Source organism: Ambystoma mexicanum, chromosome 14 (assembly GCF_040938575.1).
Source record: "Ambystoma mexicanum isolate Mex_15411 chromosome 14, UKY_AmexF1_1, whole genome shotgun sequence".
Lineage (NCBI taxonomy): Eukaryota > Metazoa > Chordata > Amphibia > Caudata > Ambystomatidae > Ambystoma > Ambystoma mexicanum.
Window position 1 is genome coordinate 606,396,666 of NC_090940.1, and position 26,219 is coordinate 606,422,884.

At 47.9% G+C, this 26,219-nt stretch overlaps 1 protein-coding gene across 1 annotated transcript; it reads right to left on the minus strand.

Moving 5' to 3' along the window:
• Positions 1-412: 412 nt before the first annotated feature.
• Positions 413-25,520, minus strand: LOC138527009 (alpha-1-antitrypsin-like). The gene is made up of 5 exons (XM_069637991.1): positions 25,435-25,520; positions 18,355-19,077; positions 13,178-13,448; positions 12,497-12,650; positions 413-668 (listed from the first exon to the last, which is right to left on the minus strand). Exons 2-5 carry the CDS (start codon positions 19,055-19,057, stop codon positions 477-479), a joined length of 1,320 nt encoding a protein of 439 aa, XP_069494092.1. The 5' UTR covers positions 19,058-19,077; positions 25,435-25,520; the 3' UTR covers positions 413-476.
• Positions 25,521-26,219: the final 699 nt, after the last annotated feature.

The window sequence follows — 26,219 nt, forward strand, 5'->3', positions numbered from 1 at the left end:
GTAGTAGGGTCCACTGACACTTGCTTTCGAGCTATTGGCAGAGTTTTAAAATGGTTCCATGTAATTTCTACGAGACAGAAGACTTAGTTGCCCTTTACTTTGTAGAAATTACTTCGAATTTTTTTTTTTTTTTTAATGGGGCCACCCCCCCAAATTACACTCCCCCCCCCCCTTCACTACCCTAGACCCCACACCCCTTTCACACCTTAACCCACAATTATCTATAATTGGCGAAGTAATTTCCACTTAGTAAATTACTACCAATTAATTTACTTTGTGGAAACAATGGGAGACCAAATGCGGCCGTTTGGTTACATTTATTTTGAACCCTCTATTTTTTGTGATCTATGAATCTGTAAGTATTTCTTATGCTGCCTTATTTTATTAAACAAAATACAAAATCAAACAAGTCCACAGTGTACCACGTCGTCACTTTATTATGCTCACGTACAATAAGACGTCCAGAAACAGCAAACCTATGCTGCATTGGGATTAACAACTCTCCCCATGAAGAGGGTGCTTCTGGTTTCCTTGTGGTAAATCGTCATAAAGAAGGGGTGGTTTATCGCAAACCGGTGCGGGAGTGACATCGGCATGATCTCAACGACAGTGGCGCCCGCCGCCTCGGTGCCCCTCTCATCCACGCTCAACGCTGCCTTGTGGACGGCCTGGAAAATATACATTAATAACAGAATTAGGGAAAATGAAGGCTAAATGGAAACAGATCTCAAATTGCTTGCTGTTAGAAAATGATTAGGAACAGTTAAAAGTTGGCCTTGGCCCGCTTATGGTCACGCCTAGTCCTCCACTAGCAACCGCGTGCTCGTCCGTGGTCATACGAGTGGAGGGCTCCTTTCTACTGATTCTCTTTAAATAACGTCGCCTCTGGTCCACATATACAGCCAATAGAACACTGTGCACGTTTTTTAAGACACAAGTAGCACCAAAAGCACGTTTATAAAACTTCAGCATGTGTGCAATAAACGCCAACTTCCGGTCTACTGCTTGCAGCGATATAGCTGATCTGAACACCTGCATGGACGAGTCACCACCTGTATTTCCGGTTAACCTCCCAATTAAAGTTTTCTCTGCCACTCGCCAGATTTAAACTAAGTCTAAATATTATGATCCATCAAATATATGGGGGAAAAGGCATCCACTATAATATGCATTGTTTAATGAAACACCCCTCAGATTGCACAGCTACGGGTTACAGGTGTGTACTCTGTGACAAGGCGCCGTGCCTAACTCTGGGGACTACCCAGACACTGACTTAAGGCGCGGGGTATATCATAAGCCAATGGATAATGGGCTCAGGGCCAGCGCGTGTCAGGGGAAAGACGTAGACCCTCCATGAAGGGGAATGCGCTGACCCAAAGCTCCAACACAGAAACGGACACCTTTGCACTCAAGTTCTCTTCAGCGGGACAATGGTAGCATGTGTGTCGAGCCAGTATCGGCTCCCCACAAGACATTACAGACCCCATTTCACAGTGTGTGGGGCTCACAATGAAATCCACAGCACCACAAACAGTGTTGCTAGTCCGCGACTTTCCGAATACTGAGAGCGTGACAAAGGAGGCCGAGCTGAACAACCATTGTTCCCCTGCAAGAGGTCATCATTCTGAGGGCCCAGGGTTCCATTTTAACAGTATTACCCAAATTGACCTTTTGCACAATTGACTTAATTATAGTGGTCCTAATTGACCTTTATATTATTTTACATATGTTTTGGATTATAAATAATATAAAGGGATTGGATGGAGGGGTTGCAGGGGGTTTTGGGTTGCGGGGGGGTTTCCCCCCGCAAATATGTCCTAATTGACCTTCTGAATTGAGGTCAGTGAAAAGGTCAATTAGTATACAACCATTTTAACACCTTTCACACTGTGAATGAGAAAATAAAGTGGCCAGAAATCTTACCAAGTGTATTTCCATCCTCTCGTTCACACACTGGAAATACAGAAGACCTCGCCTCAGCATGTAGGCAGCAGCTGGGAAGGCTACTGAAGGAAAACTAGCATTCAAGGTGGCGGACAGTCCATGTATAGAGTTAGTCCAACTCCTTGCGTCCAAAGCAGCTGGAGGTGCAGCCAGGGACAAAAGGCAATCCCAACCCTCATCCAATTGCCAAGCATAGGGGAACACACGTGCGGAAAGGCTCACCCATGGGGAAGAGGAACACATTACAAAAGCATCCATCCCCTGTTGCTCAGTGTGGGTCATTGAAGAAGCTTGCAGCAGGCAGAGGCAAGGTGTGGAGTGCAATACAAACATTGACAAGAAGGTACTAGAGGGGGGGAGGTGGAGAATATAGTGGAGGAAGGGATGGTTACACAGAAGGATGTGTCAGTAAAGTGAAGGAAGCAGTGCTGCCAACAGAGGTGGAGGTGATGGCATCAGCGGAGGAGGTGAAAATTACATGGCCAGAGTAAATGTAGTAGTAAAAATAGAGGAGGGGGTGGTGGCCAGAGTGAAGGTAATGGTAATAATAGAGGAGGAGGTGGCGGCGGCCAGAGTAAGCGTAATTTTAATAATAGAGGAGGTGGTGGTGGCCAGAGTAAAGATATTGGTGGCAGCACTAGAGGAGGAGGTGGTGGTGGTTTCATGTGGGAAGTTGTGCTGACAAAGGAAAAGAGTGAGAGAGTGGAAGAACCAGTAGCTGGCATGAAGGAGGGCAAGTCTCTAGCGATAAAGAATAGGAGGGTATGCGAAGGTCGGGTGGGCCCAAGACAGTCTGAGAAGGAAGGCCGAGGTATGAGACCCCTTCAACGAAGGATGAGTAGTCGTCCAATAGAGACTTAAATGAAAGGGGAACACAGAGTCAAGTAAAAGTAAGGCCGCAACTTCGGTGATGACTAGCCTCATCCTGATGAACATGCTGCCGTTGTATTAGCAACTGGTCGAAGGAACAGACCAATTGGCTGAGAAACTTTCGATACAGAGGAACAAGGTCAGAAGAAAATGTTTGAGGGCCCCTGAGCAACCAGCAACAACTCTAGCAGGCCACATAGTATCAAACTCAGTTTGAAAGAATTGGCTTTTGTTTTGGTTTCTCAACCCGCATTCTGCATGGCCTCCTGACAATTTCACTGATGAAAACTCATGGTTAATGACTGCAAGCACAAACTCATAACAATGTCATGATGTAAAGTCAGTGTTCCTTCATGCATGCCTTTGGTTGCAAAGTTTAGCCATATCACAAAGATCCTCAAGATTGGCATATCACAGTGATGGAGTTGATATGGTTTGTCAGAAATGATGCTTCTAACACCATTGCCCTCAATAAGGTGTGACAGTTCGTTGGCACAAATTACTGCCAGTAGTAATTCCCTTTACGGCTGAGGATAGTCTGTCAGGCTCCACCTGCTTTCTTGAATAATGCTTGTATGGTGGTAACAGAGTCTGTAACAGGACCTGGGGCTTGGAGTCTGTGGCGGATCTGTATGGGGCAGTGATGCCTTCGCCGTGTTTCCCTGCTATTCGGTGTCACCCACCCGGTATCATATGGTAGGTGGCATAACACATGCCTCAAAGTCCATGATTCTGGTCTCTTCGTCATTGCAGTGATGCGGGTGGAGGGTGCACACATGAACAAATCTACACCCGGCACTTACAGTGGAGCATTGCGGCTCACGCATCTACATCTACGTCCTGGTTACTTCTTCTGGAACACCTTACTTGTTCCTCTTGGGTCTTTCACGTTTCTGTGTCCATTCTCCCCCCTCAGTCCTAAATTCTTTCCCTTATCGGACCTAAATATCTTAGTCTGATTTATCCCCCAGTGCCTAGACTTGACTGCTCCCCTTAGGGTCGGTTATTTTGCTAAACTCTTGCTCTCGAGTGACCATTTGTGATCTTGGTGGCCTCCTCCCTCTAGGCAGTGGTCCCCCATTGCGCCCAGGTTTCCGCTGTTGGGTTCGGTGGACTTTGACATTGCTGGTTTAGGGATTGTGAGACTTTCCTTCGAGGTTGTGTCAGGATTCCCCTCTTACTCTACTCCCCTGTCCTCTCCTGGTTAAATCGGGCCCGCCATCCACATATCGTCGGGCTGCAGTAAGGCCTCCTGGAGAAACATTGCTTGCTCAGGTGCCCGGGCTTCACCTTTTACCTGGGGGGGTTCAGGGATCTGTGGGGGCTTATCTACCATTCCCATCCTCCCGAGTACTAAAATACGTCCTATCCAGCAGCGGATCGAGCCGCTACTGAAACATTTTATTATAATGAAGAAAAGGGTTTGTATTGACGCTTCTCGAGAAGGTGGCCTTCCTTTTCACCCGCTTTTAGGGTAAACTTGCAGAAGATGTTTGGGTGCAGTGAAAGAAAGCACTTGTGCTTCTCTTTAACAGAGCAACAATATCTTAGAAGCTTCAGGCAGCTGTGGACAATGTTTACCTCTTCCCTTTTGGTTATGTTATCCATTTCGTACAAAGTACAGTACAACTTCCACCCAGGGGCGTCTTATCGCTACAAAGAGCTTTCAGATAACAGGACAAAACAGCCAAGCAATTCTATCAAAATAACAGGGTGTTCAAAGAACGGCGAAACTCCCGATGGTTGACAGTAGATGGCAAGAATAGCGGGAGGGCGTTCCAGAGCTTGGCAGCAGCCACAGAAAATGCCCGAACACCAAACCTCGCGTATCGAAATCCGGGGACCGTAATAAGGAATCTGTCCCTGGAACCAAGAGTGCGTGCGGCGGGGAACATAAGGAAGAAACGCGAGTTGTGAATATTCAGCTCCCACCCACCCCATGGACTGGCCTGTGAACCAAACACAAGGATTGAAAATGTGCTAGCTTGGCCACAGGGTACTTTTTGGTGGAGTGAACTGCTTTTGGCCAGCATTCCACTTTATAACAAGGGAGCATTTGCAAATAGCACCATTCCCTTGGTAAATGCCACCAACCCTAGAATGTGGTGGATAGTGTGGTATCTTGTGTTTGTTTGTTAGATGTCAAAAGAGAAGAGGATGTCTTTGACCCCTGCATGCATGTTTCACCTGGGTGATGTCGGTGTGGAATGCTGTGTGACTGAGTAGAATGTTTATGTTGTTTGGGGTTCTTGCCCAGGCAGTGGATGGAGATGTAGCCTGGGTGGTGGGAGGCAGTGGGCTCTTGCATAATATCCTAGCTCCTTGATATTGATACCTAATGACTTGATGAAACGGTATGCAGTAATAAAATTGCTGCAAAAATATCGCCTTTACAAAAAACTGCGGCAAAAATGCAGTGGTTTGACCCGGTCAAGGTGTATCCCATTATACCATTTAAGTGGAGCGTGGGTTGTCCCCCGCATCCTTTACATGGATTGCGGCGGCAAAACCACAGCCTTTTTGCCGCGATTATTTGTGTAAACAGCCTTTTTTCTGCAATTTTAACACATGGAACCGATGAAACCTGATACCTGTGACTCAATAAACTACATAAGAGCCCTGCTGCACCTTTCAGCAGCTTTATAATACTGCCGACGAGTTGGTCTCAGAACAGACAATGTGGAGGAAGTCAAAGGCGAAAACAGGTACCTGTCAATGTATCCTGAAGGGAGAGAAACAGATGACTGCCGCTGGGGGTGCAGTAATGGAGCTTGAGTCTGGAGAGGAAGACCCGCTGCCCCCAAGGAGACGAGTCCCAACACCCAGGGCGAAAGGAAAAGGAGAGGGGACAGAGAATGTGGTCCTGCAGCGAGGGCAAGGAGAGATGATATCTGCGCAGCGAGTACTTGTGTGTGAGAGCGGGTAGATGGCGCAAAGTGGCACTGAGCCCAGGATAAGAAGAGGGTTTCAGCGCAAAGAGGCGTTAGGAGGTCAGAGGCTGAGAAATGGGGGAATGCGATGACGCTGTGGTCCCAAAGCTGCTGGGAAAACAGGCAATCTGCCATGCCCTTCTCGCGCAGGATTGCATCTACCGTGCAGCTACACGTGTACTCTGGGGAAAAAGGATCATTCCGCAGAACTTGAGATTGCTCAATTTCATTTGGAGGTGGAGGAGCGCGTCTCTCACGTATTCCCACATGTGCTGCAAGCTTGTGGGGAGTATGGTCGAGCCTGTGAGACAAAGCGTCAGCTGGAGTATATGAGGCTGCACTCTGTGTCCCTTATGGCAGTTGACGTGGAGGCAGCTACGTCACTGGAGGTGCCGTGCCCCCCACTGAAATCCTGGGCCTGCTCTTGTGCTCCACTACCTAAAGCGAGCAGTGACCGTGTTCTCTGTTCGTGGTGTTTATTTGTGACACTCACGGAGGCAAATGTCTGCATATCACACGGCGAACACTCCTTTTGTCTCAAAGCGAGCAGTGATCTTGGTATGCATTCTGGCATCAGTATGAACATCAGCACAAGCCGCCACTTCTCGGGTGTTCCTGCCCGGCTTCTGCACAGCGACTTACATAGTGTGCAGAACAGCTTGCAGCCCCTCCCATCAGAATGTAGTCCACGAAAGTGCTAATGATGGTCCATTAGTCACTGAATGGTTCTGTGCCTGCATTCTGCTGGGAGGGGAAGTGCAGTGGGGTGTGGGTAGTTGGTGTGCACAAAAGCCTCTGACGTCACACATTACCTTTCATAGTCGGCCGTGCCACTTTTGTCTTTGGCCCACTCTGTGCCCCTCCTAAATTTGATTCCTGGCGATGCCACTGCATGGAGGTGATCGTTCCTCTGCGGTGCCTTTGCCCATAATGGCGACATCACTCAGGCTGCTGCAGGGATTGGCGATGCAGTAGTGTTGTGTTCTGGGCATTCGCTGTTTCCACCTCCCAGAATTCTCTGTGAGCTTCTGGATTGAGGAGGAGAGGTTCGAGTAAAGAACCATTGGAGGTAGACTTACGCCCGATAGTATGTCATAGTATCCATGTAAAGATACTTCTGTGCAGTGTGAAGGAGGATTGTTCCCTGCGCACACTGAAGTGGAGTGAGGTGCGTGCTATTTTCCTGGTGGGCGCATCACGCGAAAACAACTGTACTGATGGCCATTGAAGTTAGCGATTCTGGATATCCATCTTTAACGGCAGGCTGGGCGTTGCATGTTGTGGTTGCATCTGGTATGAAAGAGAGATGTTATATTGTAAGTCTTGTCTTGTCACTGGCCTGGGTGCTTGCTATCAGAATGGTGGTGTATGAATGAGCAGCTCAGTGGAATGTGGTGTGGATCTGTGAGTGAATGTTCTAGGAGTGTCAGTTGGGGCCTGAGCTGGGGTGATAGGATGGCCGGCGGGGCTGCTCCTCTGTTAATACCCATCTATGATACGGTCCTGTCCATACGCGACTGTAAATACCATAAGAGTAACTGGAATATGTACATACTGTATAATAAAGCCTTACCTGGACTAATCTAGACTCCACAGCAGGTCTGTGTTTGAGTGCTGGAGAGGCTTTACAACACTGGGCTATCGTCAGCAGGGAAGAGAATTAACCCGGACTCGGGGTTGCGGTTTTTCACTTACATGTTTAGCGTGAAGATGCCCAACCCAATCCGCTTAAGCAAAGGAGGAACGTCTTCGCTTTACACGTTGAGCCATTTGCCGCTGTTAGTCGCCCACTGTTTAGTAAACTCCATAACCGGATGGGGCGTTCGTATACAGCCTTGTGCACCATTTATATTTTTGAGCGATGCATTTATTTATTTGCATTTGTAAAGCGCCCGCACAGCCCGGGGGCACCAAGGCGCCATTACAGGAATAGGTCTTAGCTGCTTTATTTATAATGCGCTTAATACCCAGAGGTTTCTAAAGCGCAGACCCCGGGGATCGAACTTGTGTTGCTTTGTCTTGTTTCCAAGGCGATATAATGGAAGGCGCAGGGTTAAGTACCTAAGCCACCAGTACGTTCATGTATCTTTAGTAGGTGACATGTACATATACACTGCATAGAGTTATTGGACTGGAGAATGGATTCTTGCTCGTCTGTGATGGGGAGTGGTTTTTATAACCATCCTTGCTATTGTCAGCTGAAATGTCGCAGCTATCATAATCGCTGCGTGCTAAGTGTTTGAGTCATCATTTCTGAGTATGGTGTCTGCGTTTAGTACGTTTTCGGAGTGAGGGTTTGTGCACGAGTAGGACTGCCTCAAGCGTTCTACAATTGCTTACATAGAGTTAACCTCTTCAGGAATTTGCAGGAGGATTTGACTTTCTAGGACTTTTCAATATGATATTTATAACGCGCCTATACACAAGTGTTTCAAGGCGCGACGAAGCAAGGGAGGGGAAACAGAGGGAGAAAAGGCAACGATCTTACTAGGCCTAGTGGCATTGAGATCGCGCAAGTGCAGTTTGGGGAGTTGGGGGGGGGGGGGGGGGCAGTGAGTGCTGTGGGATCTGAATTCATTTTCGGACTGTCTTTCGCACTCAGTTTCTATGTTTGCCATGTCTTGTCTGTCTGTCCCCTTTTTGTGCGCCCCGAGGGCCATGGGCATGTGGCGCTTTACAAGAAATAAAATAAAGAAATTAATTTGGTTGGGATGATCAATTCCTTCTGTATGTGATTGTCGGGGTTTGCTTACGATCATCATGCTTTATGAAATGGATTGTTGGGGTGTGCTTGCAGCGGTGTTATCCTTGCAGGCAGCACTCCTTTGTAGGCCAGGAACAGGCTTCCCATTAAGCACACTGCATGTCTCTGGTGACTTTCAGCGTGCAGCTACTGTCCTACTCTGATCCCAAGTCCAGGCATGACGGTAAGGAGTCTACTGGACGTTGCACATGGAACCAATGGGCAACAGCGTGTGAGACATTCTGGGTTACATGTAAACAATACTTTAGGATTAGAGTGGTTCTAGTGGACCCTTAGCCTCGAAACAGTTGTCACCAGCCTGCTACCCGCACCTTTGACATTCAGCTTCCTCTTGGGTCTTCAGTGTAATCAGCCTGCTACCCGCACCTTTGACATTCAGCTTCCTCTTGGGTCTTCAGTGTAATCAGCCTGCTACCCGTACCTTTGACATTCAGCTTCCTCTTGGGTCTTCAGTGTCACCAGCCTGCTACCCGCACCTTTGACATTCAGCTTCCTCTTGGGTCTTCAGTGTCATCAGCCTGCTACCCGCACCTTTGACATTCAGCTTCCTCTTGGGTCTTCAGTGTACCCGCACCTTTGACCTGCTCTTGGGTCTTCAGTGTAATCAGCCTGCTACCCGTACCTTTGACATTCAGCTTCCTATTGGGTCTTCAGTGTCATCAGCCTGCTACCCGCACCTTTGACATTCAGCTTCCTCTTGGGTCTTCAGTGTACCCGCACCTTTGACCTGCTCTTGGGTCTTCAGTGTAATCAGCCTGCTACCCGCACCTTTGACCTGCTCTTGGGTCTTCAGTGTAATCAGCCTGCTACCCGCACCTTTGACATTCAGCTTCCTCTTGGGTCTTCAGTGTCACCAGCCTGCTACCCGCACCTTTGACATTCAGCTTCCTCTTGGGTCTTCAGTGTAATCAGCCTGCTACCCGCACCTTTGACATTCAGCTTCCTCTTGGGTCTTCAGTGTAATCAGCCTGCTACCCGCACCTTTGACATTCAGCTTCCTCTTGGGTATTCAGTGTCATCAGCCTGCTACCCGCACCTTTGACATTCAGCTTCCTCTTGGGTCTTCAGTGTCACCAGCCTGCTACCCGCACCTTTGACATTCAGCTTCCTCTTGGGTCTTCAGTGTAATCAGCCTGCTACCCGCACCTTTGACATTCAGCTTCCTCTTGGGTCTTCAGTGTCATCAGCCTGCTACCCGCACCTTTGACATTCAGCCTGCTCTTGGATCTTCAGTGTCACCAGCCTGCTACCCGCACCTATTTTATTGAGCTTACACATGAATCGTGATGCCATCACTGTGCTAACCAGTCCTACCTTATTCAGCCTGGTATCCAAACCTGTTATTCTGCTTGCTTGTGGGTCTTCAGTGCCAACCCCTTGGTGCCCAACCCTGGGTCATTCAGCTTGCTCAAAAAGGTCTTCAATGTCACCTCCCTCGTACACCCACCTGTGTTAAGTATCTTGCCAATTCCTTTGGCAGCATCACCCTGCTACCCACAGTTCCGTTACTGACCATGCTCAGGTTTGTTCTTACGTCATCACGATGCTACCCGCACCTACGTTAGTCAGCGTGCACATGAGTTGTCAGTGTCATCCTCCTGGTACGCACACGTCATTAAGTTTTCCAATGATTCTTCAGTGCAATATCCCTGCTTCCCACACATATTCAGCTTGCCAATGATTCCTCTGGTATGCAGTGATACAATCGCCACACAAAAGTCACCAGTACAAAAAAGAAAATAGCAGCAAAAATGCCACCAGTACAAAAACAATAGCAGCAAAAATGCTGTGGTTTGACCCGTTAAAGGTGTACCCCATTTCACCATTTAAGGGGAGCGGGGGTGTCCCCCGCATCCTTTACATGATTGCAGCAGCAAAACCACAGCCTTTTTGCTGCAATATTTTGTGTCCACAGCACCTGGAAGCATTCCTGTGTGTCCTCGCCCTGGTGGTAGCCACAGCTCTGTTACTGGTCTTCCTAATCAGTCTTTGGCGGCATCACCCTGCTTGCGACACATGTGTTATTGAGCTTGGCCATGAATCGTAGTTGCTAAACAACTCCGATAGCTTTGCTCAATTTCGGGTAACTACCATCCTTCTTCCTTCTTGATCTGAAGCCCAAGTGATAGACTCCGCCAGAAGAGACCATACGGCAGTAGCGCATAATCCCATGGCGGATAAGAATCTAGCATTTTAATTGCTTTGCGCATGTTTTATTTGTGTCTGCCACCTAGAGAATAAGAGGAACTTCTTAGATCTTCCATTCTTCCACTGGTGCTCGAAGAGCACTGGTGAGTGGGAGCATCAGATCAAGAAAGTGTGCTGCCAGCATCTCAAAAGATGCAATGGTCGGCCATATATGACAAGGCCAGCGCTATGGCCCCGTCGGGAGGAGACCCCCACAACCCAATGGGGGCCTGAGTACAGGCAGACCCCACCCCCACCTTAGCTGCAGAGATGGAGAAGCGCAGCTGGCAGGAAGACGCTGGAACGATTGAGGGGCGGTTGGTGGGAGGCCGCAAACGCGGCAACACTGGCCGCAGCAAGGTTGTACGTGGCAGCAAGAGGTGCCACAAACAACCACAATACCGGCAGGTTCCAGCAGACTGTCTGCGCACTAGCCCACCAGGGAATTTTAGCCATCCTTCCCCATTGCCAACTATGCCACCAGGGATTGGTTTCGTTATTGAATAAAGGTCCCCCACAGGGGCTTTTAGCCACCATACCACAAGGGAAGTAATTACTATTTTAAGGGCCCCATGGAAGAGTGCCCCATGCAACATCCTGGGGCCTGAGCACGGTCCAGGCATACAAGCCCCTTTTTAGACACCACCCTCCCCCCCATGGCCTTCCCCTGTGACACTCCCTGGAGCCGGGTAGGTGATTCACTAAGGTAAGTTGGCCAATCTTGGGAGGGGCTGGGGTATTTAAGCAGGCCTGTGTGAATGCTTTATTGTTGGTTAGTGGGTGAGGACGGGAGGTGGTGGAGGACGTCCGAGAGACTTGAGGAGGCGAGAGCGGGGGCTTTTATAAGGAAGGGGTCTGTGGAGTGTTTGTGTGTACGAGAGCAAAGACTGTAAGTAGTGCAGGTAGTCTAGAAGTAGCAGCAGAGGTAGTAAGAAGTAGGTGGGAGTAAAGACAGGCAGCAGGAGTGGCAGGTGAGAGAAACGGGCATTAGAGTGGTAGTTGGTAGTAGAGGGCGATAGTGCGCATAGTGAGCAGAGAGATAACCAAACTGACAGTAGTAGTAGTGTGGGGTCGAGACAGTGTGAGCAACGAAGTAGGAACAATAATAGACAAGAGAGTGGGAAGAGCGACTGAGTGGGAGAATAGGAGTAGCTATTGGAGTAGAGTGGAACAGAGATTTTAACAAGATGAATAGCAGGAGTGAGAGGAAGGGGGTGATGGAAGTAGATGGATATTTGGAGATAGAAGTGATAGTAAGGGTGGAGGTGGAAAGGCCGAGTGAGAGACCGGAGGGACAGTGAGGTGGTGGGAGGAGAACATCTTAAAGAGACCAAGTATAGTGAAGGGTCAGGTATGAGCAGGTGTGAGAGAAGTGAACGTAACACAGGTTGCGGAAGAAGGCACCAACCCTAATTCCCAAAGACTACTGAGTAGGTTAGGGAAAGCCTGGAAGACCCCTAGGGAGACAGGTAGCCATCGTCTCAGGGAAAACAGAATTAGTCCCAGTCAGAAGACAATAGTTAGGGGTTACTGATCCGAGAGCTACTAACATCCCCCATTAGGGACGCCTGGGTTAGGGAGGCGGGCACAAGGCCAGGGTAGGCAATGTAGAGAGGGGCGGCCGTGGTGCCAACATCCCAGGCCCTGCTAGGCCCAGACACCTTTGCCACAAGAGATACAGCTATCCTGTCTGTAAGAATTTCAATAAACACCCTTGGACTTGCTATCAGAGCCAGCGTGGTTCTTTGTAGCGGGCCATACTGTCACAGCAGCCGCACAGTTCCTTGGTCAGCCATCTTACCTTTGATACTTTCAGATCTCGTTCTCCAGTGATCCCAGAGAAGTCAGCCCGATCGGAGAAAGCTTCAGTCATGCCCAACTTTCCAAGGTGCTTCTTCAGATCCATGGTGGTAGAAATGGTGAACTTTGGCAAATGCACATTGACCAATGTATGACTGTTTGGTGCAAAGCAGAAAGATTACAAAATGATAAAAAAAATACATGTTTCATACACATGTGGAAAGAGGCACTGCTTTCCATTGACAAACATATTTTGCTTAAAATTGGATATAATAGTATCCTGTTTTAATATAGCACTTCATGCCAGACTCGTCCCACCGGTAATAGCTGTCATTGTTGCCCAATTTATAAAAAGTATTAAAACAATTGTGCAAAAAAAAAAAAAAAGTTATTAGTCAAAACAATGTAGACAAAAGACATAATAGCTCAATCTGCCTTGAAGAAGTGCCCATTGCCGCGAAACACGGGTCAGCCTTGAGGCATTAATGAGGCCGTCACAGGATATTTGGGAAATTAATAAGCAAATCCCTTTGAATGATCGACTCCGGACGCTGGGGGTTGCGCTCCTTTGTATTTGTATTTTGTTCATGTATATAGCGCGCCGGGCACAAGGGCATTTGCATGGAGAATCGTCGGCCAAGCAAACGGTACGACACTTGCACAGCTGCGAGCATGGATTTACCTGCGCGCTAAAGCAGGCAGCCATTTCCGGATGGTCTCCACGGACAGCGCGTCCTGCACCTGCTTCATTTTGCCCGCATCCGGCAGGATGAACATGGCCGAAGCGCCTCCTTTGTAGGGCATCTTTAGCACGGTGCAGGAAAGCGCCTCGTCGCGCGTCAGGCTGTACATCCCAGTGCGCCGCATCATGGGCACCTTGACTGTGGTGTTGGCATCCACGTGGAAGTCGCCTTCTTTTGTCATTTCCACATTAAACGGGTTCTCCCATTGTCCTCAAAAGAAGAAAAAGGAAACACAGCTGTAATTGCGCAACACTAAGCACTGTAAACCGAGAGAGTGGTTCGCATAGTACGACCAGCTCTCGTTTCTTCAACAGAAAAGGAAGCTATGCCACATTTCTAACGTAGACTTGTTGACTTACTCGCCGAGACTGGTTGCATTACTCTATTTTTGCTTACCATCTTAACAAGACTCCATTAAGTATTGCTGTTTTTCTTCGCTCTTTAGAAGTTACTGCACGCACCTGACACGTCAACTTTAGAGTAACACTTTACCAGATGACCCAATGTCCCAGTTCTGGGCTTTCATTCTATCAATTGCACTCTGGGAGTTGTAGTCTTGGGTCCCTACAATGGAGTAAAATCAAATAATATCAAAGGCCAGGACTGGAGTATGGTGCCCCCGGTGACTTGGCTTCATCTGGTAACCTTACAGCCCTAAGTCTTAAAATCAGGAAAATAGAAACCGGATTAAGTGATGGCCTCCTCTCCTGTGTCTTAGTAAGCCTTATTCATGGAATTGTTTTATAATGGCGCAATCCCACAGGAAAACGGTCCATGAATCAGGCCCTATATGTCCTGCAGTTGAATCGGTTTGGGGTTATTTGTGCTCCCCAAAGTAAGAATTAATGAGCGAACACCTTGAAGCTCTCTTTTTTATAGTGTATTAGGAATTTGCAACAATTTGTTCCCCTCCTGTGTCCCACCCCTGCAGTACCTGTTCTGTTGTTACCACTGTAAATTGCTCTGTTATGCATCTGTATTGGTGTATACCTCTGTAAAGCGCTCCGTTATGCATCTGTAATGTTGCATACCTCTGTAAAGCGCTCCGTTATGCATTTGTATTGGTGTATACCTCTAAAGCGCTGCGTTATGCATCTGTAATGTTGTATACCTCTGTAAAGCGCTCTGTTATGCATCTGTAATGTTGCATACCTCTGTAAAGCGCTCTGTTATGCATCTGTAATGTTGTATACCTCTGTAAAGCGCTCCGTTATGCATCTGTATTGGTGTATACCTCTAAAGCGCTGCGTTATGCATCTGTAATGTTGTATACCTCTGCAAAGTGCTCCGTTATGCATCTGTAATGTTGTATACATCTGCAAAGCGCTTCGTTATGCATCTGTATTGGTGTATAGCTCTGTAAGGTGCTCTGTTATGCATCTGTATTGGTGTATAGCTCTGTAAAGTGCTGCGTTATGCATCTGTATTGGTGTATAGCTCTGTAAGGTGCTCTGTTATGCATCTGTATTGGTGTATAGCTCTGTAAAGTGCTGCGTTATGCATCTGTATTGGTGTATAGCGCTGTAAAGTGCTGCGTTATGCATCTGTATTGGTGTATAGCGCTGTAAAGTGCTGCATTATGCATCTGTATTGGTGTATAGCGCTGCGTTATGCATCTGTAATGTTGTATACCTCTATAAAGCTTTCTGGTGCTTCTCGAAGCCGGGTCCGCGATTATTAAATTCCATAATAATAATAATCATCAGTGGTCTGCGACCTTTGGCTCAGCAGATGTTTTTCGATTACAACCCCCATGATCCCGCCCCATGCTGGCTTGGGTGGATGGGAGTTCAAAACATCTGGAGAGCCAAAGGTTGCAGTTCCCTGTTGCAGAAGTATAGGGAATGCACAAAGTTAGCCTTTTCCTTGGTTTCTAATTTATAGAACTGAAATGTAAGCAGACTATCTGAAAGAATATTAAGCATGGGCAGAGAAGCATTTGCCTCTGTGGGGGGGGGGGGGGGATGTAGCATGCAATCCTGTAAAGGCACATTAATAAATGCTGGTAAAACGACTCAGGGGGTTAAACGCTTGTTGCTGTGATCTGTGTTTGATCTGCAGGTCGCAGGCTAAAATTCCAGCAACACAGCCTTTCATCCTGCTCAGTAGAAATTTTGTTTGGGTAATAACAGTATAATGTAAATATGTCCTATGTAAAGCGCTTTAGATTAAGGCACTATACAAAAAAGTATTTTAATAGTTTCAGGGTTTGAAATTGCTGGGAGCTATTTAGCTTGGAAGTGCCTGGTTAGCTTGGCGCCAGCAAGCTAGCAGGAGATATGTTTGGCTCCCCAAGCCCTCTAGTGCCACACAAATATACATAGCCAACATACATTGTATGCGTATGATATACAGGGCTCGCAAAGTCTACCAGCCCACTAGCATTGGCAAGTAGTTTTTATGAAGGCCAACTACCATGTGCATGATACTCAACCTTGCTGGCGATTATGGGGTTGTTAGAAATGTATTTTTAATTTACTGCAAACACACTTTGTTTGCAGTAAATGGCAAATACAAGTTTCACTCTTCATATTTCGTGCAATTCTGTCAAGTATGCAATGTGCTTATGGCGACATGCACCATTTTACAAAAAGCAATGGTAAATATTTGGTCACCAGTCACCTTGGGGCAAGTGCATTTCTCTTAGGTAGAGGGTATGGGTGTCATATACACAAATTTTGCGGATGACACTCAGATCCTAATACCCCTTACAGGCAACTATGACCAGGACACTTCAACCATCAATAAAATTTACGCCATCATACAAAACTGGATGGCATTAAACAGCCTATGTCTTAAAGATGAGAAGACGGAAGTCCTCATCGTAGGAGCTCCAGCCAAATTAGCAACCCTTCAGCCAGAATATTCAACCATCAACATCGACGGCACCAATATTCCAGTATCAAAACAAGTAAAAACACTGGGCGTGTACCTCGATGCTAGCCTGACCATGACTAAACAGATCAATGTACTTTCCTCCTCCACGGCTTACACTTCCAAATTAATTGCACTCAGCCGCCAATTTCTGTCTCCAGTTAACTGCCTCACCCTGGCCAGAGCACTGGTCCTATCGAAATTGGACTACTGTAATGTATTACTACTGGGCACTTCCAACACCAACCTAGACAAAATGCAACTTCTGCAAAACAAAGTCCTGAGGGCAGCGCTAGGTATAAAAAAAAAAAATCAGACCATATATCCAAGACCAGGAAAGATGCCCACTGGCTCCCCATCAAAGCCCGCATCATTTTCAAAACATTATGCATCACCCACAAATGCATCACTAAAAAAGGACCCATCTACCTCAACAACACTCTGCATCCTAAAACTAATATAAGACTACTGAGATCCAACGACAAACTCCTCCTGGACCCCCCCCCGATTCAAAACCGCAAGAGCAGGGGGCAGCAGCTTCACCACTCTAGCCCCCAAACACTGGAACACCCTACCCACCACCATCAAAAAAGCACCCTCCTTCACGATCTTTAAGAAACAGCTAAAAACCTGGCTATTCAACCAATATTAGCACCCAAAGATAGGTCCCCTCCCACCGGATACTGCTGTGAATATTTAGGCCACTGTATATTTTTATGAATATGTTTGTAACCTATATCATGTAAAGCAACTAATGTAATGTATGAATATGACTAATTCCTAAGGCATCTTATTTCCTCGCCGTGACACCTGAGGGTTTGGGCGTGTAACAAATAAATAAATAAAATAAAAATAAATAAATAGAGTATGTAAACTAAGGAACTCTCCCTACAGGTCTTGTGGGATTTTTAAGAATTTGCAAGGCCTAGTATACATAGCCAACATTCATTTTATGTGTTGTGGATGTTTGTGCTAGGAAACCTGTTGAAGATATTTGAAGCATGATGGTCACGTGTACTGGACACAAAGTATCGTTTTCATGCAGAAGTTAGATTTGTGGCAAAACATCTATTGGCTCCTCATTCTGCAGAGGCAGAAAGAGAGAGTAAGGTGCCGTTGCAGAAAAATAGGTGGCACTAGCGGTAAAGTTAGGAAGTGGCAAAATGAGTGGCAGCTGCAAAACAAACAGAAACAGTGCAACGAGCAACCTAAAGAGCAACATAGAAGAAGAAAGGGGTTTATGGTGGCAGTTGCATGTGTGGGTGCATGCCACAGTGTGGAAAAGAGCCAGTTCCACAACCTTTCGTGCATTTCCCAGTGGCTGCTGTGACATGTGCATCCCCAATTTTAAACTCCTGAACAAACATATTTGTTCAATCTCTCCATTTTGCATTCTTCTTGTGCACATATGAATGTATTGTGTATTCGTCCATTAAATAGACGCCATCCAGAGAACTCATTCATGGCACTTCAATAGCTCCTGGTTCAGGAGAGCCAACTCCGGGTCCAAGGAAATTTCTGATACCAGGAAGCTACTTCCAGCTCCTGCGCCTCGAATTTCAATTTGGACCCTCGAGTTTGTAGGTTTCTGGCACTGGATGTTGCTTAAAAGTGAGCAGTATGTGTGCCTCGAATTGCTATAGGTTTACTTTGCTGCAAAGTTAATGAAACCAGCCCATGAGGCTTAACAGGGCAGTGTTTTCTTGTGTTCAACTATTTCTGTGTTGAAAGTGTGTGCCTGGTTTGTGTCAAGTATTGTAAAGATTACTGAACTTCTTAGGTTTCCGTTGTATTTGTGTCCTTTGATCTTGGCCTGCAGTTTTTTGGTGAATTTGAGGCTGTACTGACAGTCAAAACCTATCGGCTTTGCCAGTGCTAGTTACCGGTGGGTATAGTGAGTCTAAAGTCGTATGCAACATTTTAAAGTGATAAACACCAATGGAATTCAGTTTACTGTATGAGGGCAGTAATCTCAACAGAAATACTTAAGGATATTTATATGGGTCATGAAACCCTAGACGGAGGTCTGTAACATGCAACTCTGCAAATGTCTTAGACTGCGACTCCCATGATCCTGCACCATTGACTATGCTTTCTACGGCTGATGGGAGTGGTGGTCCAAAACATATGGAGGGCCAAAGTTTGCAGACCCATAGCCTTCGTCTCCGGATATCCCTCACCATTGACCAGTCTGGCCAAAGCTGATGGGAGTTGTAGTCCAACCCAGACGTTCTGTTTTTACCTCTGAAGAAAATGTGGTTGATGAGAACTAGTTTAGTGTCTGGGTCCAGGCTCTTGAGTAAGTCGACAATTTTCCCATTCGTTTTGTTCGCCACGTAATCGTTGATCTGTTTTATAGCTTCGGCTTCATTCTGGAAATTGCTTGAGAAGGCGTCGGCCGCATATTCGTCCTTGGCCGCATCTAGGAAGTTCTGCAGGAGTTTGAACCCCTGCCGGATGAAGAGGGTGTTCCCCGTACTGAGTTTCAGGTCGCTGCTGGGGTCGTTCAGCCTGTGGATGAGGTGGTTGAAGCCCTCGTGGACACCAGCCAGCGGAAGCTTTGTCAGGTTGAAGCCCAGGCCCTCCAAGATCTGGCTCCGCGTGGCACCTTTGGCCCCCAGGGACAGCATGGCGAAGGCCATGCCAATGCTCACCGGCGAGAAGAAGACATTGTGCGAGTCGCCTGCCGCTGCGGCTTCGCGAAACATACTGAAGGCAAATTCAGAGAGGGCGGGTGCAATTTTGTGGCAGGTCATGTTGTCGCTTCCGTGAGGTTTGTGGTCATGTTCTTTCCCACCGTGGTGATGATGATGGCGGTGGTGATCATGACCAGAGTGGCCGGGCTGCCCTCCCTTTCCTTGGTCCTGGTGGCCTTCATGATGGTCACAGATGACTAGCCCATAAAGCGCCGAGGCAAGTAAGCAGAGGTAGAGGGCAGACCTCATTTTCTTTCTTTGGGAGTTTTCTGTAAAAACAAGGAGTGGCAAGCAAATGTAAAAATGTCCATACAATTAGTCTCTAGTCCAGAAAAGAACGCAAACACAACCGCACCTTGATGCGCAACATTTCATCTCTTGTAAAGGATGTTCTCGTGTTTCACTAGTTGCTATATAGTTTCCCGAAACATTCACTTATCAGAACTACTCCATCAAATTTGCCAGGACTATGTCTTGTTATTATCGCATCGTAAGTCTGTAAAGGTGGTGAGCTGCTGGTCCAGCGGATATGGGTATAGAAACTTAATGGTCTGGGTCTATAGTGAACAGGGTGGGGAGCAAGAGCTCATGGGAAACTGGCAATTACCAGATGCGGCGCCAGTGAGATGCGGCGCCGGTGAAAGAGCCAGCCACTAGATGCGGCGCCGGTGAAAGAGCCAGCCACTAGATGCGGCGCCGGTGAAAGAGCCAGCCACTAGATGCGGTGCCGGTGAAAGAGCCAGCCACTAGATGCGGTGCCGGTGAAAGAGCCAGCCACTAGATGCGGTGCAGGTGAAAGAGCCAGCCACTAGATGCGGTGCAGGTGAAAGAGCCATGGACTTGATACAGTGCCAGTGTCTTATCAAATGCAACACACCAAAACATATGTCGACCATCATACAGGCTCCAAATACCAAAAGCCTTACTGACAGAGTTGGATGAACTATATATCTCTGCTATTACCCTCCTTATGATTGTGCAATAGTAAGTACAAAGTTTTTGTTTTTCCCTACGCTATTTGATTTTACGCAAACTTTGAAAAAAACATTTCCACGTACTAACCTCACTTGTTTATGAAGTAAAATTGTTTTTAGAATGTCTGCAATTGAGAAACCCCCTGGTTTTTTAGATTATGTTTAATGAGTTCAAATTAATGGAAAATATATTTTTATAATTCTTTGGATGTGGGTAAATTATTGAATAGACTTCATTGTTTCCTAATTACATAGATTAGGATTTTTTGCAAGTCCTTGATGGTGCACTATTCTTAAGAAATCGAGTTTGAGAACTGGGGTAATTGTCCTTTTCTTTGCTTAAAATACGTGCCAGTCAAAGAGCCAGCCACCAGAGTGCAGTGCCGGTCAAAGAGCCAGCCACCAGAGTGCAGTGCCGGTCGAAGAGCCAAGAACTAGATGCAGTGCAGGTGAAAAAAACAGGAATTAGCTGCAGGGTGAAGAGCTAAGAACTATGTGGTGCAGGTAAAAGCCAGAAACTAGAGTGCAGTGCAGGTGAAAGAACAAGGGAGGGAGCGGGGGGGGGATTCTGGGAGTTTCTCGTCTACCGGCCTATATCCCGGGTTAGAGTCTCAACCAGAGACTTTAGCTCACCATCCTTTCACAGAAGAGAAATTACCACTACATATCAGTCCTGCCCAAGAAAGAGCCAAGAACTAGATGCGGTGCAGGTGAAAGAGCCAGGAACTAGATGCGGTGCAGGTGAAAGAGCCAGGAACTAGATGCGGTGCAGGTGAAAGAGCCAGGAACTAGATGCGGTGCAGGTGAAAGAGCCAGGAACTAGATGCGGTGCAGGTGAAAGAGCCAGGAACTAGATGCGGTGCAGGTGAAAGAGCCAGGAACTAGATGCGGTGCCAGTGAAAGAGCCAGCCACTAGATGCGGCGCCGGTGAAAGAGCCAGGAACTAGATGCAGTGTATTAAGATGGATTTCTGAACTCAGACCTGGAGGGGCAGAGGTTCAGAAGGCCAGCCTAGTTTCTTGAACAGGGTAACCCCTGGACAAGCCAGATCAATCAGGGTAGCGATGGCGGCGGTCAAGACTAAGTCTCAAGAGGTGTGAGGGTGACTGAAAGACCTCAATGAGCACACAAATCAGGGCCACTTACAAATTACTCCAATTACAAATATATATATATATATACACACACACACACACACACACACACACAAGACCGAACGGGTCCAAGGAGTTAGGGGCATATAATATGTAGACCACTTAGATGGGGAGGAAAACAGGCAGTGCAAGTAATCATTAGACCCAGTTCGACATCAGAAATACACCTAACTAGGAGGAAGTCCGAGCCCTACGAAGAGAGGAGCCTTATGCTCAAAAGTACCTGCACGTGCTTGTGCCAATTTACAACATAGGGTCTCTTCAAGGATCTCAGGCAGTTCAGGAAGGTGAATGAAGTGATGAAGAATGAGTCCCCACTACTCCTACAAGGCCTCCACTTGTGGGCAGAGGCAGGGTGAGTGCGGGATAGAGTCCCTATTTCGCAACAGCAGTAGAAAAGAAACAGGCTCCTGCGCGAGGGGCCACTGGTTGGGGTATGGACTACTCACCATCCCCGACGCAGGCAGACCCAAACTTCTCCAGTTCAGTTCACGTTGCTGGCAGGTTCAGCTGCGAGGATCAGGACGTCTCGACACCATGTAGATTCTGTGTAGCAGGATGCAGGGTCGAGGGTGTCCCAAATGCAGCGGACGTGCACAGGTCGTTACCGCAGCAGGGCAACACGGCAACCGCGTTTACTCTGGGCCGGGCGCACTCGTCTCACTTCAGACCTGGGAATGCCAAGTGTACGAAATTCGGTGCGAGGGTGCCGTGGATGCAGAACAAGCAGTAGACCAAGTTTCGAGGGCTTCCCCGAAACGGCGGCGGTGCCAGAGCAAAACGTCCTGCATAAGATGGTCAGCCCAGGGACCCTTCCAAAGAGGCTTACTTGCAGGGTTTGATGAAGGTGCCGAGAATAGTTGTTCCCACTATTCTAATGGGTCGAAGCGCCTTCGCAGACCTTCTAGGACGATGAGATGCAGAGGGGTCTCACAGGACGACAGCGGCTCAGGGTGCCAAACCTTCAGTGGGTCACCAGTGGTTCCTCGACTCAGCTTGTTGTTGCAGGATACTTGGCTCCTTCTCCTTCATTCGGTGTGAACTCAGGAGATCGACATGGTAGTGGCGTTTTCAGCCTCCTCTTATCCAAAGTTCCCTTCGTGCCAAAACGGAGAGGACCCAATGGGAGATCTGCTCACAAACACTCACACCATACATGGACCACAGTTGTCCCAGGCATTCAGGACACTCCAGACTCTCCGGCACCCAGGATGTGTTTTGGGACCAGACATCCCAGGCCACATCCTGGAGGCATACACACCAGGCATGCAGAAGCCCGCGAAAGTGTTGTGTTTCGCGGAAAAGTGAATGACCAAATAAGGACGGTCAGCTCGACCTAGGTGAAGGGGCAAGACGGTCAGAGGACAGGACAAAGAACCTCGTGGCATGGCCATTTTGGAGCCAGGCCACTTACTCGTGCCAAACGCGGTAAGCGCGGATAACATGGCATAAAAGGGTTCAAAAGACAAGAGAAATGATAGCTGCCACCAGTCCTGTCCGTGACACACTTCATAATAAGTCCAGCGAGAGGTTCTATGGCCTTTGGAATGACTAGAGACCCAAGAGCTCGGTAAAGTAAGTTACAGTGCACTCTTGTTTCATGTTGCACAAAAGCTGCAACATGAGTAAAGGACTAAGGAAAACGAAGTCTCCCAGTACTGACAGTCTTAAGGGCATATCAGTTTCCCCATTAGAATTGAGCGAAAGCCCAGAGGAGTGCGGTGGAAGGCTGCGCTTCTCTGGCAAAGTCTACATCAGGGTGTAAAACATCAACAAAAAGTTTGGGGGTTGCCACATGGAGGGAAAATTACATGTTTTATGACGTCTTTCCTAACACAGTGCAGGTGAAAGAGCCAGGAACTGGATGCGGTGCAGGTGATACAGCAGAGGACATGGAGGGTGCATGCATGAGGTTTTACTGGGGTGCGCGAAGGGGTGATGAACGTACGCCACATCACATGCGTATGCTTGGTAGTGGCAAGGGAGTGACACCCCCAGGGTGAGGTATATAGTGGTTGGGCAGTAGGGTGGTCGGAGGACCAGCATTTGTACATTTTCCGAGTTTTGGGAGTGTGGGCTGCTGTGAGGTTTGGGAATGTCAGGGCGGGAGTACCGCAGTGGTGGGGGCGTGGGGCGGAAGCAGGGGTGAACAGCTATGGTCCGGGTGTACTTCAGGATGGTTGCCACATCCGGTGGTTGGCTTCCACAGTGCTCTAGCTATGATGAGTGGGGTTGTTGGGAGGACTGATGCGAAAGTAGTGCAATAGTTGTTGAGTGGATATGGGTTTCTTGTGGGTTGGGTGCAAGGGTGGCTTTGGGAGGGCTAATCCCCATCTACTGCCTATACAGAAGCTAAAACTGCTGGCTTTGCCCATCCTAGTTTTTAAAAGGGCTTAAGTGCAAGGAAGAGATGCCAGGACACACGTACTGCTTATAAATGACATGGCCCAAGGCGCACCAGATTAAGAGATTTTTAGTAGACCAGTAGCCCATTTTCGGCTGCAATTTGGGCCCGATTCATGGAACTTTTGCTAGTTCAAAGGGACTTTGCACTGCCGACACAAACCCCGATTCATGGAACTGTGCAAAGTGTAATTTTGCAGTGCAAAGTCATTTTGTACTGCAAAAATGACTGTGCACTGACTTTGCACTGCAAAAATACAATGTGCACAGTTCCATGAATCAGGGTTGGTGTCGGCGGTGCAATCACACTTTTCAGCACTGCAAAATCACTTTGAACCAGGCAAAAAATGCTATGAATCGAGCCTTAAGCCTTTAACTCTTAGAGGACTGCTTTGAAATAACACTGCCAGGCCTGCCACAGAAGCAAGCTGAATGCCTCTGCTTGATGGAGCTGTTTCAAAGAGATCCCAGAAGGAGGGTGTGCTCTGTGCAGGGAATGGCCAGAGGGACGAACCTGGCCACGGACAGTAAATTGGCGAATAAAACCCCAACCACCACCCAACATCGCCCGTATCACCTTTTCACACGGCAGTGTACGCCCGATTCCTCCTCCTTCGTGTAGGCGCTGCAGCACTCGCTGTGATTCCCCGATTCAATGTATGAATGAACGGCTAGGTCGGCAATGCTTGGGATTCCAGCTTGTGAAGCACAGGCTTAAGCCATTGTGAGCGAGTGACCCTCCCTTACCGCTCATATCCATACATCTAACCACCACCCTGGCCTTTTGAGACTGGTTCGTTTTTAAACGAAAAAATGCACCTTCGGGTTCAAGGAAGTTTTTGCTGAATTTCGTTGTTTTGATTCGTTTTTTTCAACATTCGCTGTGTTTCAGCGCATTCAAGTTCGTTTTGTTTCAGCGCTTTGAAACAGAAGACAAGCGCCTAACAAATGCACAATAAACATCCCACCCCCCCCACGAATAACTATTCCCTTACTTGAGCTGCTCGAAACAAACATCTTTCCACCTTACTAAATACTACTAGCATTACTGTTGCTTTTTAAAGTCCCTTTTCCAATGCAAATTGCAATTCCTTTAAGACGGCGTCGATCTACAGCAGAAATCAGTACCACCTGTTTGCCTTCACACGCGTCTCTGAAGCAGTGGAGTGGAAGCTTTGGGGCCCAGGTGTTTTGTACTACAACTCCCATCAGCCCTAACCAGTGCAGTCGATTAAGAGGGATCATGGGAGACGTAGTTCATAACAGGGGCTGCAGACCTCTGCTGCAAGCAAAGACCGATGCATACAGTTGGGACAGGCTGAATTGGATGTGGCGAGCGTGCACAGCGGTACTAGGATGTAATATCTGGCCGCAGGGTTGTCCAGCTCCAGGCCTCGAAGGTCGGGATCCTTATGGGTTTTCATGACATCCCACGTGATTATTCACCATGAAAAATGTGCATACATTTAGCATAATTTATAGCGCGTGGATAGTAATGAGGGGTATCCGGAAAACCTGACATGGATCTGGCACTGGAGGCCTGGAGTTGGACAACCCTGCAGTTGTACAACTTTGCAACACCCGACACATTCAATTACCCTAACCGACATAGAGGCAAACACACAGAACAGTCCTTATAATTTAGCTTAGCGGCACTGGAGCACAATATGAGAAAGTGATACATACGCGCCAACAGACTTAGTACTGTGTTTTACTTTGCATTCTGGGACCTGTGGTGCGGGGTTTATATTGACGAGGACTACACGTGGCGGACTGCAAATGTACTACCAGGACTGGACAAAGGACTCCTGAATGGAATGGGTAACGTGGGCAAGGATGACTTCAGGATATTATTATCCATGCTGCCAACCATACATTTGTAGAATCGCCCATTCCATCCAATCTACTGCTTCATGATGCAATTTACTGCAGCGTGAGATGTTCGTACTCCGCTTACTGGCCCAGCGCTGTATACCAGATCCCCCCCTTCTAAGTGCTGTCACGGTAGACTTATCATCAACAACCTTCCTAAATGCACACACGCACAGCATTCAGCGAAATGTAACATTCAAAGCAAAAGAAAAGCAGTGCTTACGCAATTCACCGAGAGGTCCGCCTGGCTTCACCTGGTCTCTGAATGGCCAGGGCGCGGACTCTATATACTTTCAGAGACCGGAAGTGGACCGCCCACAGCGAGACTTGCTAACCATTAACCCCACAGCGCACGTCGTTTATCGCACTCGCGCAGAGCAAACAGGGCGATCCTTGACGTGGGCCGCAGTGCAAGTATGCATGTCAGCTAAAGGCCTGGACTGACGGGACGGCGATAGGGCCTTTCAACCCCTTCAGTTGTTAGCACCCTCAGTGTGTCCCCCTTGTTGCCAGGCAGCATTCTTACAACACGGCCGTATATTCCCTTCTAGATTTCATTCCTTCTGGGGCTTTGCAGTGCTCGTTAGCACTTCTGGCCCCAGGGAGTATACAGAAGTGTTATCAGCCGCTTGCTGACACTGATTTATAGCCTTTCAGTGGTTTTTGTGGCCCAGAAGAGTTAGAGCGCAAGCCTGCCCTTTGGGGTGCATTCAACAAAAAATCTCAGCCATCGTATGTCCCTAGAGCAAAACTGCCCATTTCCAAGCAAGGAAATAAAGAGGGAACGTTTGTCCAATCTATTGCGGGGCCGTTTAGCAGCGTTTACGCCGAGTGTGGGTTGGTAACGTGTCTGGCCCCGCATTACGAGTAGGGCCGCGACATGCCGTGCACCATGCACACTCAAGAAGGTGGGCCGAGACATGCCGTGCACCATGCACACTCGAGAAAGTGGGCCGAGACATGCCGTGCACCATGCACACTCGAGAAAGTGGGCCCCGACATGCCGTG